Genomic DNA, 13,869 nt, shown 5'->3' on the forward strand with positions numbered 1-13,869 from the left:
CAGTGCGCATGCTCAGATGACCTTATACGGTTAGCGACGGGGAATCTGACAGATCAGCGGAGCCCACCTGCCCCTTAATACCTTCAAATATTCCGCTCTCCTCGCCTCCACGGACAAACATCTCGCTCGACGCGTCGGCAGAGTTGGAGTCTAACTTTTCGACGCCTGCGGCTGAAGGAAACGGCAAAGAATGACGAGCAGCTCGAGGCGGAAAGAAGAGGGTCCTCTGCTGAACGGGGGAGTGAAACAGTCCACATGGAGCAAAGCCTTCAACAGTAATGCTGTGTGGGAAGAGAAGGTCAGACTCTCGCCCTTTTATTTGACTTGGCCCAGCTGTTGCATGCTTTGTATTCGTTTTCCAAACGGATAAACGCACCGACTACACACGCCCGGTGTTCGTGAGGGCGGCTGTGTGGAGCTAGCTGCCATGCTAAGGCTTAATGTGCTTCGGTTGGACTGTGAGTCAAATCGAAGGAAATCCCAATAACTGAAAAAAAACAAAACGAAGCAAAGAAGTCGATGACGTTGCCGGGTCATGACCCTCCACTCGTTAAGTCCAAGGCATCGGGCCGTTGAAAGTCTTTCAGTAATTCTCCACAATGGTCTCACACACACACACAAACACACACACACACACACACACACACACACACACACACACACACACACACTGGTGTTTCGCTTTTAGGCCCAGCCTGCAACTAACGGTTCATTTGACTTTCTATTTGTCTTCATTCGTTAACTGTGTAGTCTGTACAATGTCTATACGATATAAAACAGGATGGTCAGATTGCCAGAGCCCAAGTTGACTTCTTTAAGTTGCTTTTACTGTCCAGCCAACAGCTCAATGTTCAAAACACTTTGCAGACCGAGAGATGCAGAGAATCATCACATTAGACTGGAACTAAAAGCTGTCGGGCGTTGTTGCTTCATAAGTCATTTTCACATTTGCTGACAGTTAGATATTAAATGGAAAAGGCAACAGCCACGGGTCTTTTACATTGTGGGCATAAAGTGGAAATGTGGAGAAATTAAAGTCGTCTCCTCTGATCCAACAGATCCAGACCGACGGGTATGTCAGCTGACAGTTTCGTCTTTTCAAGCTTGTGTCGTTTCTCCTTCTGAACAGTGTTCAGCACCATCTCTTCAAAGACCTGACACTGATTATGACACTGTGTCAAAACTTAAACTCGCCAACGTAAACCTTGAAATTTCAAGTTTATTCACAACATTTCGACTTGATTCTCGAAAGGCTGGCTCTCAAACTCTTCCGTAATATTCTGTTGCTTGGCTCATCACTAATCCAGTAACGTGGCCGCTCTCGTATGCTTTCTGATGTTGTGTTAAAGTCTGTAAAATGTTGCCCCAGCCTCAACCCAAACATCTCTATTCATAGCCCAAGTTAACCAAACTAAGCCCCTAACCCAAACAACAAAGGGTCAATTCTACAGGAGCAGGAGAAACAGACTTTGAGACAAGACGAGTGACACATTCTCACCGTAGAGTCAAAACATTACATTGTGCATTCCTGTTGTGAACAGTTAATCTGTATTTCTTGTTTTAATTAGAAGGAACTACAGATAGACTAACTACATCAGGGCTAGCTGTGGATATGCTTTTACATCACACACACACACACACACACACACACACACACACACACACACACACACACACACCTAAAATAAACTTCTTTGTTACGAAACATAAAAAAAAGAATAACACTGTCAGAAATTGTAATCCTGTTTCCTTTTCCTTGCAGGACGAGTTTTTAGATGTGATTTACTGGCTCAGGCAAATTATTGCAATAATCCTCGGTGTGATATGGGGCGTTGCACCGTTGAAAGGATTTCTGGGAATAGCCATGTGAGTATTCTGTGCACATCCTGTCAAAACCTTAATGCCTTTCACTGAGCCTCGTCATATCTGGTTGTGTAAAAATAAAACAGTGAAAATCTAACGTCTTTGTGTGTTTACCTGGTTAGATTCTGCATCATCAATGCCGGAGTCCTTTATGTATACTTCAGCAGCTTTCAGCAGATCGATGAGGAGGAGTATGGCGGCACGTGGGAACTCACCAAAGAAGGCTTCATGACTTCTTTTGCTCTGTTTCTGGTGGGGATGATAATATTCATTGAAACAACAAAATAAAAAAGAATAAACCTATACCTTAATGTCTTAAGAACATGTGGTAATTTCCTTCAGAACCAAATGTAGTGTATTATAATGTTTTGGTAATTCTGGGGCTAATTAGCAAATTTTAGTTCACCATTTAAGTTAGTGTTTTAGTTTATTATGTTTATTGCAGGTTCATTTGATTTCCCCATCATGACATGAAAGATTTGCGTGTGTGTGTGTCATATGATATGATCATTAATGTCTAATCTGTGGTGTTTTTGTCCTTTGCCAGGTGGTGTGGATAATCTTTTACACAGCTCTACATTATGACTGAGACCAATCCATCGGACACTAAATACAAACATTTCTGTTGAAGCAAATTGTCAAGACACAGGAACTCCATGAACTGATGGGGGTGTTGCCGCTCCCACACACAGTATGACTAGTGTGCAGTGCATCATGGGAATCCTAGTTTGAATAACACGATACTGCGAGACCACCGTGATGATCTTGTTCAAACACTGTACATCTCTCTTTTTTTGAGTGTTCCCTGTTGAAGGGGCACTCTCTAGCACACTCCCCATTTGTTATATTTTCTTCCTCACTTCATTCTCATCATCTCTGACAAAAAAAAGTAAAGCAGTTCAGCTGAGATTGGTGGCAGCTCAATTATTGCTGGAAGAGAATGCTCTGTCTTGGTCAGCTCACTGCAGGGCCTATCTTCTGCTTTAGAAGAATAACATGATCACAGATTTATTTGACTGAAAAAACAACAACCTGTATGTGTGTCCGTCCCAGTTTACTGCTAATGATCTTAAATCACTGAAATGACTGAAAAACAGATTCTTGTCAAATAGTCGTTACGATTCAGTCAGTCCATGAGTGTAGTAGTAGGTGTTACTGTTAATGTAGGGACAAAAATGCATCATATCAGATGTACTCAACTACCAGTAAGGGAATAATTATATGACTTCACAGTTGAATTTCACAAAAAATTATGTAAAAATGACAGTGAAGCACATTAAAGGTTACTTAAGGTTAGCAGCTACAATTTGTGTCTGGTTTCAAGGGTATGATAAAAAGAGTTGCCTTTTTATCATGAATATTAATAGATGATTTTTTTTCTTCCTTTTTTTGCCCATTAGGTATAATCAAAGCATTTTTTAATGAAATCTGTCTTTGCACCAGGATATGGTGTTTAACTATATGTGAAATATGGTGGCTAACCTCAGCTGAGCGAATGTTGACATCAAAACAAATGTTGGTTGTAAGATGCACAGCTGACTTCCAGTCCCAATGCCAGTATCTGCGAGTAGTATCCATCCGCTGTAATGTCAGGAACTAATAACCATCTTCAGTTATCTGCACATCCAAATTAACTCTTTCAAGCCAAGATGGAGGGAAAATGCCTGTTGTGTTCAGATGCAAATGATTCAAAGATTTAAGCAAAAACCAGGCACTGCCATGATTAACTGTTCAGAAACCTAGATGTAATCCATCAATGGAATTAGTTAGGAGGATAGAAAGTATTTAATTTTATTGTTTTTTCCTCACATGTAGCTTCCCGATCAAAGTCTTACCAGTTGTGGAATTAATTCAAACCTTTTTTTAAATTCTGTATGATGTCACATTTGTCAAATCCACCTTGTATTACATAGATTGATTTGTACTTATGTTATATCTTGTTTGATGTAACATATTTCTCAGTATTTTAAAGTGAAGAACTATAAAAAAAAAAACAGGTCTTACAATCTTATTGTAATTATAATGTTTTATTAGATACACAGCTGGTGTTTGAAAGGATTGTATTTTCTGATCAAATCTTTTGGGAATCATTAAACATGGGCTTTATTTGGCCTCCATTTTCAAAGAGATGTAATCTGTTGGGGTTTTCTTTCTGTTGTTTTTTAACTGAAATGTAAAGAAAGTATGTTTTTTATGTCTTATATCCACCCAGTGTCATCAGAGTCTAATGTGATGTCTTCAAATGTCTTTGCTTTTATCAAAGTTCAAAACACTTAAATGTTCATTTTACAATGATAGAGAAAAGCAGAAAATCCTAATATTTTACATTGGTTATGAAGACCCAACAACTTGACAAATTGACTTCTACCTGCAGCCCTACTTTATACTTTTGGATATATCTAATAATAATACAAGAAGTGAATTTCTGCCAGCAAAATTTGGTTAAATGGTAGGAAATGTCAACATTAAAATACTAATGGTAAGTCAAAAGTAAGATGCTATATTAAAGTAATGAGCAGTGCATTAGTACACTGTAGAAATAAGAAAGTGATGCATTTCAAGATATACAGTAGGTTGAAAAGAATCAGCAGAATAATCTATTTAAAGTATCCACTGGTTATGACTGAGAGCTTATCTTCTGTACATCTCCATACGTCTGCCACTTGTACCCATCAGGTATAGGAATGTCTTTTCCTGACGTTATAAAAATCAAGTCATTTTCTCATAGACTTCTATAGAAATCGACTTCTTTTTGCAACAAGTGGAGTCGCCCTCTGCTGGTCAAACAGAATAAAGGCGTTGGACGCTTCCGTATTGGCTTCACTTCCCCCCAATTTTTATATACAATCTATGGATCTAACACTACTAGTCCTTCAATCAATTATCTATAAATAACCCATCCCTGACAACAAGCTAAATCACCTAGTTTAGATAGAAAAGACTAAACCACAGCAAAATGCATTATATTCAAAAAGAAAAACAATAATCATAACAAAAACTACTATGTGGACATAACTCATTAAAACCGCGTGTAATGGTTCATTTCATTTCCTCGGGTTTTTAAATTCAATTGTGGCGATTCCAACGAACCGACGTCGAGCGTGTGAGTGACGTCATCCGCACACAAAAAAAGGGAAGAGGGAAAAAAAAAAAAACATGTGACGTAGAGGGCAAGATGGCGGCTCCCCTCTCCACGATGAAATTTTGGAAGCCGGGTAAGTGCGAAAGAATTGAATAATTCATGTTTTTTGGTGTAAGTTCCTCGCGTTTGTTTTGACCAACACAGACATGCTAACATGCTAACGGCGAGGCGGCCCCGCCGCCGCCGCAGCCTCCGTCGGGCGGCGGCGGCGCGTTCTTCCGCAGCCCGGCAACGTTAGCTCTGCGGAATCAACCAAAGTCGTTAACCCGTCAAAAATAACAATGGAGAACATGCAGGAAAGTAGCAGAACGTCGTGTGCGATCGAAGTGCCACGAGTGACGGGCGACGGGCGCTGCACTGGCGCCTGGCTGCCCTCCTCCTGAGACCCACCCGCCGGCTCACACGTTGTAAATAAAACATCTGGTCCTCTCCACCATCTGCTCCGCTCCAGGGTCTGAGGCCCCGGGGATCTCCGAGGAGCGGGAGCTCAACACCGAGACCACCGGCTCCCCCATCATCTTCAACCCGCACACCGCGCTCTCCATAGAGAAGCAGCGACAGAAGCTGCCCGTGTTCAAGGTTCCACACCGTCAGCCCTCGAGCACATGGACATGACTGTACCTTAAACTGTCAGATCAGAGGCACTGCTGGTGTTTTTCTATTGTATTTGAAGATCAAATCTTTTGAGAATCATTAGACATGGGGATTTAACTGGCCCCTATTTTCAAATATATGTCATCTGTCTTTGACTTGCCTTTTTGGGGGGGGATTCCAGGTTCCACATGGCCCTCTTCCACGTGCCTAGATATAACTGTAGTTGTCTAGTTTAAAAGAAAAAATTGTGTCTGTTCATGACTTTTTTCTTTTTTCGCTCAATTGTTTCCTATCCAGCACAGAAACAACATCTTGTACTTGGTGGAGAGCTTTCAGACTGTCATCGTAGTTGGTGAGACCGGATGTGGGAAGACAACACAGATACCTCAGGTAAGTGTTATTGATCTATGCAACATTAAAAACGGTTTAAATTGTGTGAGATCTGGTGAGTAGCTACATACAAACCCTCTTGTCAAAGTCACAAATGCAAAGAATCCAATAGCCACAAGGCAAAGCATTGCCGCAGTGGAGCGTCTCATACCCTTCACTTGGCTGAACTCCCACCGTGGCTTTACATGCCCTTGTCCTGATGCTTAGTAGCCTCATTTTTTATTTTTTTAAAACTTTTAAGCAGGGGTTGGACCACATCAGCTAGAGCTTAATTTATGCAGAGGGTGCTGTTCTGCAACATCAATGTCTCTATCTCATGCTTTGTTCTTTTGGATTTACCTCCTCTTTTCTATCTGACTCCTTCCAGTACCTGCTGGAAGCTGGCTGGGCAGCGGAGGGGAAGGTGATCGGAGTGACGCAGCCCCGACGCGTGGCCGCTATCTCTGTAAGAGTTCAGCTGATGTCCTGCTCAGCTCCTCCACGTTTTTAAAAAAAAAATGTAATTTCACTGCAAGGACACATTCCTGCTTCAGATACTTAAATCCCCCCCCCCTCCTCTCTTTCTTTCCTGCTGATAGGTTGCTAACCGTGTTGCAGAGGAGCGGGGGGCCCTGTTGGGACATGAGGTGGGCTACACCATCCGATTTGATGACTGCTCTGATCCTCACGCGACAAGGATCAAGGTATTCCCTCACTAGATTTGTGTGTGTGTTTTACTTTGGTTGGTTGGTTGGTTCTTGTCGGTGCTCAAGTGTCCCTGTGTCAATCAGTTCCTTACAGATGGCATGCTGGTGCGAGAGATGATGGCCGATCCTCTTTTGAAAAAATACAGGTACAGTTTAGTCAATGGAGTCCCTATGTAGGCAGTTTTTACAGCAGATATTTAATAGTATTGTATTGTATGACAGTGAGCCATTCACTGAGCATTAGTTGGCCGTTTTCTACTGTGACAGATCGAAGATTGTCTTCTTGTTATTTGGACAGGTAAACATGTTTATGTTATAAAGACTGTCGTGTTCACTGTTACTGCTAACCATTCTTTTCTTTTGCTGTCATTTTCAGTGTGTTGATTCTAGATGAAGCGCACGAAAGAACCTTGTACACAGACATAGCTATTGGTCTACTAAAGAAGGTAAAAAATAATGTCAGAAACTTGTGACTTATTTTCCATATTTAACTTTTATTCTAAGCTTCCTCTGGCTGATATGTTTTCTCTCTTCCTTCAACAGATTCAGAAGAAGCGGCGAGACCTGCGGCTGATTGTGGCCTCTGCCACTCTGGATGCCAAGGTGACTGTATGATCAAGATGAACAGATATGCTTGGTTGGCAAGAATAGAAAAAAAAACAAAGACAGGCACAGGAGGGGAGTTGATTTCGGGTCAGATCCCATTTTACTGACATCTGCGATACACTGATGAATGAAAAACACAATCGCTGAGAACACGTCAGCTAGAATGCCATATCAGTCATCTACTGTACTTTCCGTATAAAAGGCTTTCATGAACACATGCAGATTATTACATTGCACCACTGTACTAATGTTTACACATTTTCAAAACATCTAATTGAGGGCAGCTGGATTATTGCATTGGATTGCTGCTGCGAAACATTTGAATAATGCCCATTTCTTGAATTCACTCTTTTACCAACTGTAATATCACTTTTCATCTGAAGAAATTCCACGACTTCTTCAACCTGAATGAGTCCGGGGATCCTAACAAGGACACATGTGGTATTCTGACAGTGGAGGGACGCACCTTTCCAGTGGACGTTTTCTACACCGTCAGGTGCTCAACACACATCTCATTTTTTAATTACCATTTTTTCCCCCAATTTCTCTTTATATTAAAAATGTCTTTGTTTGTTCTCAGTCCGGTCCCAGACTATGTGAAGGCCACGGTGGAAACGGTGCTGAAGATCCATGAGACAGAGGATGATGGAGACGTCCTGGCTTTTCTTACCGGACAGGTTAGTGGCCATATCTTTTAATACCACTTAACCTTTATCTAATAACTTCCCCTTTGACAGAAAGGTATAGATTGTATACCAGTATCCCATGTGTTATTTCAGTAATATAATGTAGTGTGGTCCGAACCTTCTTCCTTCTTCATCTTAATTATCATTTCCCTATGTATTTATCCCATAGGAAGAGGTAGAGAAAGTGGTGTCCCTCCTGCAGGACCAGGCGAGGTCTCTGTCACGATATGGCATGAAGAAACACCTGAGAATTTTGCCCATGTATTCTGGTCTACCATATGCGGATCAGATGAAGGTCTTTGAGAGGCCACCTTCCTCCGTTCGCAAGGTAAAGTCTGCCTGTATTTTTTGCTATTTGTGCATGTACAGTGAGGAGAAATTGGATGTAAAAAATTAGAGCCTGACTGATATTGGTTGGAGGATCATTTTGGCCTGCAAAAATACTTATCAGTTGGGCTCTAATAAAAATGTGCAATTCTGTCATTTTGCCCATATGGCCTATAATTCCTTGTGGGGGGGGAAAGAGGAAGAACACACTGTTCTCACAGCATAGAAAAAATGTCCCAAAAAATAATTCTAATACCTGTGATGTGAAGAACTGCAGACAGCTGTTGTCATAACATTCAACATAAGCCACTTAAACCTGCGACATTTACAGAACACCTGACTTAATCTTCACTGATGTTGTCTCTTCAAGGTTGTGGTGGCTACTAACATAGCGGAGACCTCTATCACTATAAATGGAGTCGTGTTCGTCATCGACTGTGCATTTGTGAAGCTGCGAGCCTACAATCCCTCCACTGCCATCGAATCGCTGGTGGTCACCCCCATCTCCAAAGCCTCAGCCAGTCAGAGGGCTGGGAGAGCCGGGCGAAACCGACCTGGGAAATGCTTTAGACTTTACACAGGTACGTGTGAGTTTGCAGGGACAGGGATATCGTCTGTTAGAGGAAACTTGTGTTGTTAACCTTTGTGGGAAAATTGTCTGTTATTATTCTCCCTCCCATCACCTCTGCCTGTTTTCCCATCACTCTTTGTCTTTCCCTCCCTGCATTTCTTATTGGCTCTGTTCCTTTTCCTCAGAGGAGGACTTTGAGAAACTGCCTGCATCTACTGTGCCAGAGATGCAGCGCACCAATTTGGCCCCTGTCATCCTGCAGCTCAAAGCATTAGGCATCGACAATGTGCTGCGGTTCAGCTTCCTATCTGTGAGTAGCTCTCACTCTGCGTCCACAGGGCAGCTGTGTTGTGTTCACCCACTGTGAAAGGAAATGTACTTTACATTTTAATGAGAGAGAGAGAGAGAGGCCCTATTGCCTCTGGGGAAAAATGCATGGAAACCATCAAATTAATGTAGTTATCGTCTGTTTGTGCTTTTAAAGATTCTCACTTCATTCTGTCCTTATAAAGGAAATTTTTGGACTTAACGTGCGTTTACATTTATTTCAATTTCACAGCCTCCTCCAGCTCAGACCATGGTTCAAGCTCTGGAACTGCTCTACGCTCTGGGAGGTAAGAAACAAGCTGGTCAGCAGGGTGGTCCCTCAACTGCAAGAAGTGTGTTGGCAAGCATCTAAAAGCTAAGTTGTCCTTGCACAACGTGCAGAATCTTAACCATTTTGCATATCTGTTGGCAGGTCTGGACCATTACGGCCGTTTGACTGATCCCACGGGTGTGCGCATGGCAGAGTTTCCTCTCAGCCCCATGTTTGCGAAGATGCTCCTCGAGTCAGGGAACTTTGGTTGCTCCAAAGAGATCGTTACCATAGCAGCGATGATGCAGATTCAGAATATATTTGTCGTGCCGCCCAATCAGAAGAAAGCTGCGGTAAGTGCAAAATAACAGGCTTTCACAAGAATCCATATTGTATATTTGACAGAAACTCTTTGTCAGCATAACAATTATCCAATTCTTGCAAACCTTGCCCTGCAGGCCCGCGAGCACAGGAAATTTGCTGTCGCTGAGGGAGACCACCTCACCATGCTGAATGTGTTTGAAGCCTTCATTAAGGTATAGCATGTGTGCATATTCATATAGCTCAAGCAGTGGCAGAGAAACCCTCAGCTGTGAACCTAGCAAAAGTGAGGGATAAAGTTGACTTTAATCAAGGCTATGCAACCTTTTTTTTCTCCCTCTGCAGCACCAGAAGAGCTCCCAGTGGTGTCAGGAACATTTTCTCAATTACAAGGGTCTGCTGCGGGCCGTCACTGTACGAGAGCAGCTCCGGCGCCTCATGAACAAGTTTAAGGTGCCACGGACGTCGAGTGAAGGTTAGTGTTTGTCTTACTGTGTAGCATTTTATTCAGATATGAAATGCCGTAGGTGACTGTCATAGTCAGACGCACCCACTCACCGCCTGTGAATCTTCTGGAGATTTTCCTGTTGTATTCTCACATGGGCTCACTGAAAATTCTCCGGGAAACGTTTCCATATGACTGGCAGGAGAAGTTCCAGACAATGCCCGGAGAAACATTTGATGACTTTGCGTTCTCACTTACAACCGTCAGGAACATTTCTGGAAGCAGCTTATGGAAAGTGTGGGGTTGTATCATCTGAATAGACAGAATTCCATGTTCTGACTAGGTAGCGAGAGCAGCTGGTGACTTTTCTTGCTTTTCAGATATTTACTTTTAAAATGTGTGCTTTGTACAGGCGACCCCGATGTGATCCTAAAGTGCATTGTATCTGGGTTTTTCGCTAATGCAGCGCGCGTTCACCATTCTGGTTCCTACAGGTGAGAGATTCATTTGCCAGTTACATCCCTTTTATCGGGTGTTTAACTTTTCCCAAGCAAATCAATTACATCTCTGTTTGCAGTTGCTCAAATAACATCTCACTCTCTTTTGTTCTTGCATTGCTAGGACTTTACGAGATGATCGTGAGCTTCACATCCACCCCAACTCTGTGCTTTTCGGAGAGAAACCTCCAAAATGGTTGGTACATATTCTGTGCACGTGTACAATAAATATGGTTTACTTAAGCTTTATTCCCATATATTTATTGATGCATATATTTTCGACTCTAGTATTTGAAAAATATTTCCAAGAGCTACTCTTGAATTGTCCTACACTGTCTCCCCTCAAGGGTTGTCTTCAATGAAGTGGTGCAGACGGCAAAGTACTACATGCGCGATGTGACTGCTGTTGAGTCGTCCTGGTTGGTTGAGTTGGCCCCTCACTTTTACAAGCAGGCTAAGGTAGGCCATAAAAAGGAAACACTAAACATTACAGCTTATTATTTACTTATTATTTGACTGCAGTGGTCGTGAACAATCTGAAAAGATCAATTAACAACAGTTGAAGCCCCAGTTATGTTCCGATTTTAAGTAATGTCTTGTTTCTTTGTGTTGTACCATGATAGTCTCTTGGGCTACATCCAATGCTAATACGTTTTGATTTTTAAACTCCATTTTAAAACTAGAGTTAAAACAGGGTATTGTGGACGGCAGGCGTAAATGTTACAGAAATAATGCTTTTTATTAAACTAAAACTTATTAATCTGGATGTAGCCTGAGCTTCTCTGGCACCACCATTTATTTGGTTGCTTCAATAGTCTGCTAACCACGCTTCTTTGATGTGACCGTTTCTTGCTTCTTGTCTCTTTCAGCATGGTTCACTGGCCAGCAAGAGATCCCGGGTGCTGTAAATCTACTCATCATGTCACCACAATAAGACATCAACACTCACTGAACGAAATGGGGGGGGGGGGAAATCCCTCTCAAGTTGCCACTGTGCCCCTCTCCATTTCATTGTATATAAATATGTAAATTTATTTCCCACGTCCACCTGCACAACTCCTCCACACCATGTGGCCATGCAAGAATGGTATTAAGTAGATATATTTTTTAGTACTGATAACACACGTGATCATATTCATTTGAAAGTGTGTAGTCCTGCTCTTCGGCAGAGATGTAGTTTATATTTGAGAGTATATGATGATGAATGTGCTGAGATGAGTCCAGGCTGTGCCTGACGTGTGTTTGTTCCAGCATGGCCATGCAGTTCATTCATACTTGTACATAGTCGGAGCATCCGGAGGTCCAGGGAACAACTCCTGTGCCAGAGGCCTGTCCATACCTGGTTCTAGGCTTCCTTATTTTTTTTAATTGCTCTATCTCTTTTTCAGGTTGTATCATAAATGATGAAAGATGATGGGGGTGTTTCCCTGTGAGAGACTTCTGCTTTAGTTTTTTATCTGTTGGGTCATTTGCTCTCCCCACAGCCTGGGTGCTTTTGTTTTTAAATGGTTCACTTAAACTCCAATTTAGTTTTGATCTCTTAAACTTTTCTGTATCTCCTTTTCAGACTTAGGGTCAACTTTCAGTCAACTTTCAGAGCTTATTAGAAATAATAATACTGTGAAAGTTCTGCTTTACTTTTGGACCCTCGTTTCTGTTCTGTAACTACCGTCTAGCTCAGACGTAGTGGCCTTGTCACCACTCTGTGCCACTTTGCTTTTATCAGCCTATTAAACATTTCATTTCCCGGTGGAATGTGTAAACACACCCACGCATTGTAAATGAAAAGCTGTGAAATCAAAACTAAAAAAATGAAGTGCCATTTCTTGCTGTGACGACAAAGTGCATTCAGACGTGTATCCAGAGCCTCAAAGAAACGGTAGCATTTATGTCTTGGATCATTGTGATGGCCTCTTATAGTTTGTCTCACTTCTGAGCAAGGCCTTACTGTGTTACCGACAGCATCTTCTTCCTGGCGTTCTGTAGAAATGCTTTGTGATTTTCATTCCATGTACACTGCACGTGGCCTACATTTCTGTTTTGGTCTTCAGTTGTACTTTATGGTTTTGTTCGTCTTCAGAGGTATTTTGCCCCGAAAGTGTCAGAGAGCAGTGTTAAAGGTTTGTCATTTTACTCTGCTGGGATGTACTTTCAAACCAGTGAGGTCACTTGTCACCCAATTTTACTTCTGCCTGCATGGTCTTTTTGTGGAACTTGTTCTTGAGGTCACAAGTGTAGATTCAGTGAACCTTTAATCAAACCACACAAACACAGAACAACACATAACACACCATAAAGTAGATCGGTAAACCACCTCTAATTAGATGGATAAACAAAATGTACCAAAAAATACCATTGCATGCTAAACGGTACTCTGATGTAGACCTGTACTCTCGAACAACTCGTAGACTTAACTGCAGATGAAAACATTTGCGACGGTAACTTGTTTATTCTCACTTGTGCTGATACTTGTGCAGCCAAAGCTGTAATCTGTAGACCTGTGTGATTGGTCACCTCTTGAGAAAAAGAAAAAAAAAACGTCACCTGGCATTTCTTCCTCACACCCTCAAATAAAGCCTTATTGTCATGCACTGAGTCTCTACTTTTGATTTCTTAATTCACTGATATACTTTTCTATGTTTTTATACAGTATATGTCTGTGCCAGGTGGTGTCACTGTTGTACCACAAACAAAGACTGAAAAGAATGATGAAGAAAATCATCAGTACTTTCGAGGGACCTGTGTAGTGTCTCTATGTACAGTATTCATTCTTTGCCGAGGCAAATGTGCAAATTTAAACTTCTGGTTCTTGCTAAGGAATAAAAGGCACTTAGGTGTGAGAGCCACAGGCCCAAAATTGGAGGTACCGTATAATAAGTTTATGGGTCAATCTACAGTAATCTGTTAATGTGCCGTAGGTAAAAAGCACTGCATGAATAGCACACTAATAATTCAAGAGTATTAATCTGTGATTGATGAATAAAATCCACATTTGTCAGCATTTATGAAATGATCGTCTCAAGTCAGGGGAGTTTTCTCCTCCACAGTCGCCAAGCGCTTGCTCATTGTGGGAACTGTTGGGTTTTCTCTGTAATATTCTGAGGTCTCGGCCGCACTATATGTAAAGTGCCTTGAGACGATGTATGTTGTGATTTGGTGCTTAA

The 13,869-nt window shown here is 41.8% G+C and overlaps 2 protein-coding genes across 2 annotated transcripts; both read left to right on the forward strand.

The window, feature by feature from the left end:
- rab5if (RAB5 interacting factor) lies at positions 1-3,992 on the forward strand. Its single transcript, XM_035644104.2, has 4 exons — positions 1-298; positions 1,763-1,866; positions 1,986-2,115; positions 2,411-3,992. Exons 1-4 carry the CDS (start codon positions 191-193, stop codon positions 2,450-2,452), a joined length of 384 nt encoding a protein of 127 aa, XP_035499997.1. The 5' UTR covers positions 1-190; the 3' UTR covers positions 2,453-3,992.
- A 946-nt stretch (positions 3,993-4,938) lies between these two features.
- On the forward strand, positions 4,939-13,296 carry dhx35 (DEAH-box helicase 35). The gene is made up of 21 exons (XM_035644102.2): positions 4,939-5,078; positions 5,457-5,584; positions 5,897-5,989; positions 6,357-6,434; positions 6,568-6,672; positions 6,760-6,821; positions 7,052-7,121; positions 7,219-7,278; positions 7,665-7,777; positions 7,862-7,958; positions 8,137-8,295; positions 8,665-8,875; positions 9,051-9,175; positions 9,425-9,479; positions 9,605-9,795; positions 9,901-9,978; positions 10,109-10,238; positions 10,621-10,702; positions 10,830-10,901; positions 11,053-11,164; positions 11,575-13,296. Exons 1-21 carry the CDS (start codon positions 5,039-5,041, stop codon positions 11,611-11,613), a joined length of 2,100 nt encoding a protein of 699 aa, XP_035499995.1. The 5' UTR covers positions 4,939-5,038; the 3' UTR covers positions 11,614-13,296.
- The last annotated feature ends 573 nt before the right edge of the window (positions 13,297-13,869 follow it).

The sequence above is a fragment of the Scophthalmus maximus genome, chromosome 3 (assembly GCF_022379125.1).
Source record: "Scophthalmus maximus strain ysfricsl-2021 chromosome 3, ASM2237912v1, whole genome shotgun sequence".
Lineage (NCBI taxonomy): Eukaryota > Metazoa > Chordata > Actinopteri > Pleuronectiformes > Scophthalmidae > Scophthalmus > Scophthalmus maximus.

Excerpts from the sequence above, each read along its gene's own strand:
- rab5if (XM_035644104.2), top strand. The coding sequence starts at position 191 with ATGACGAGCAGCTCGAGGCGGAAAGAAGAGGGTCCTCTGCTGAACGGG. Across the intron at positions 299-1,762 it reads ATGCTGTGTGGGAAGAGAAG|GACGAGTTTTTAGATGTGAT; the intron begins GTCAGACTCTCG and ends TTTTCCTTGCAG. Across the intron at positions 1,867-1,985 it reads GGATTTCTGGGAATAGCCAT|ATTCTGCATCATCAATGCCG; the intron begins GTGAGTATTCTG and ends TTACCTGGTTAG.
- dhx35 (XM_035644102.2), top strand. The coding sequence starts at position 5,039 with ATGGCGGCTCCCCTCTCCACGATGAAATTTTGGAAGCCGG. Across the intron at positions 7,122-7,218 it reads CTATTGGTCTACTAAAGAAG|ATTCAGAAGAAGCGGCGAGA; the intron begins GTAAAAAATAAT and ends TTCCTTCAACAG. Across the intron at positions 9,176-9,424 it reads TGCGGTTCAGCTTCCTATCT|CCTCCTCCAGCTCAGACCAT; the intron begins GTGAGTAGCTCT and ends TCAATTTCACAG.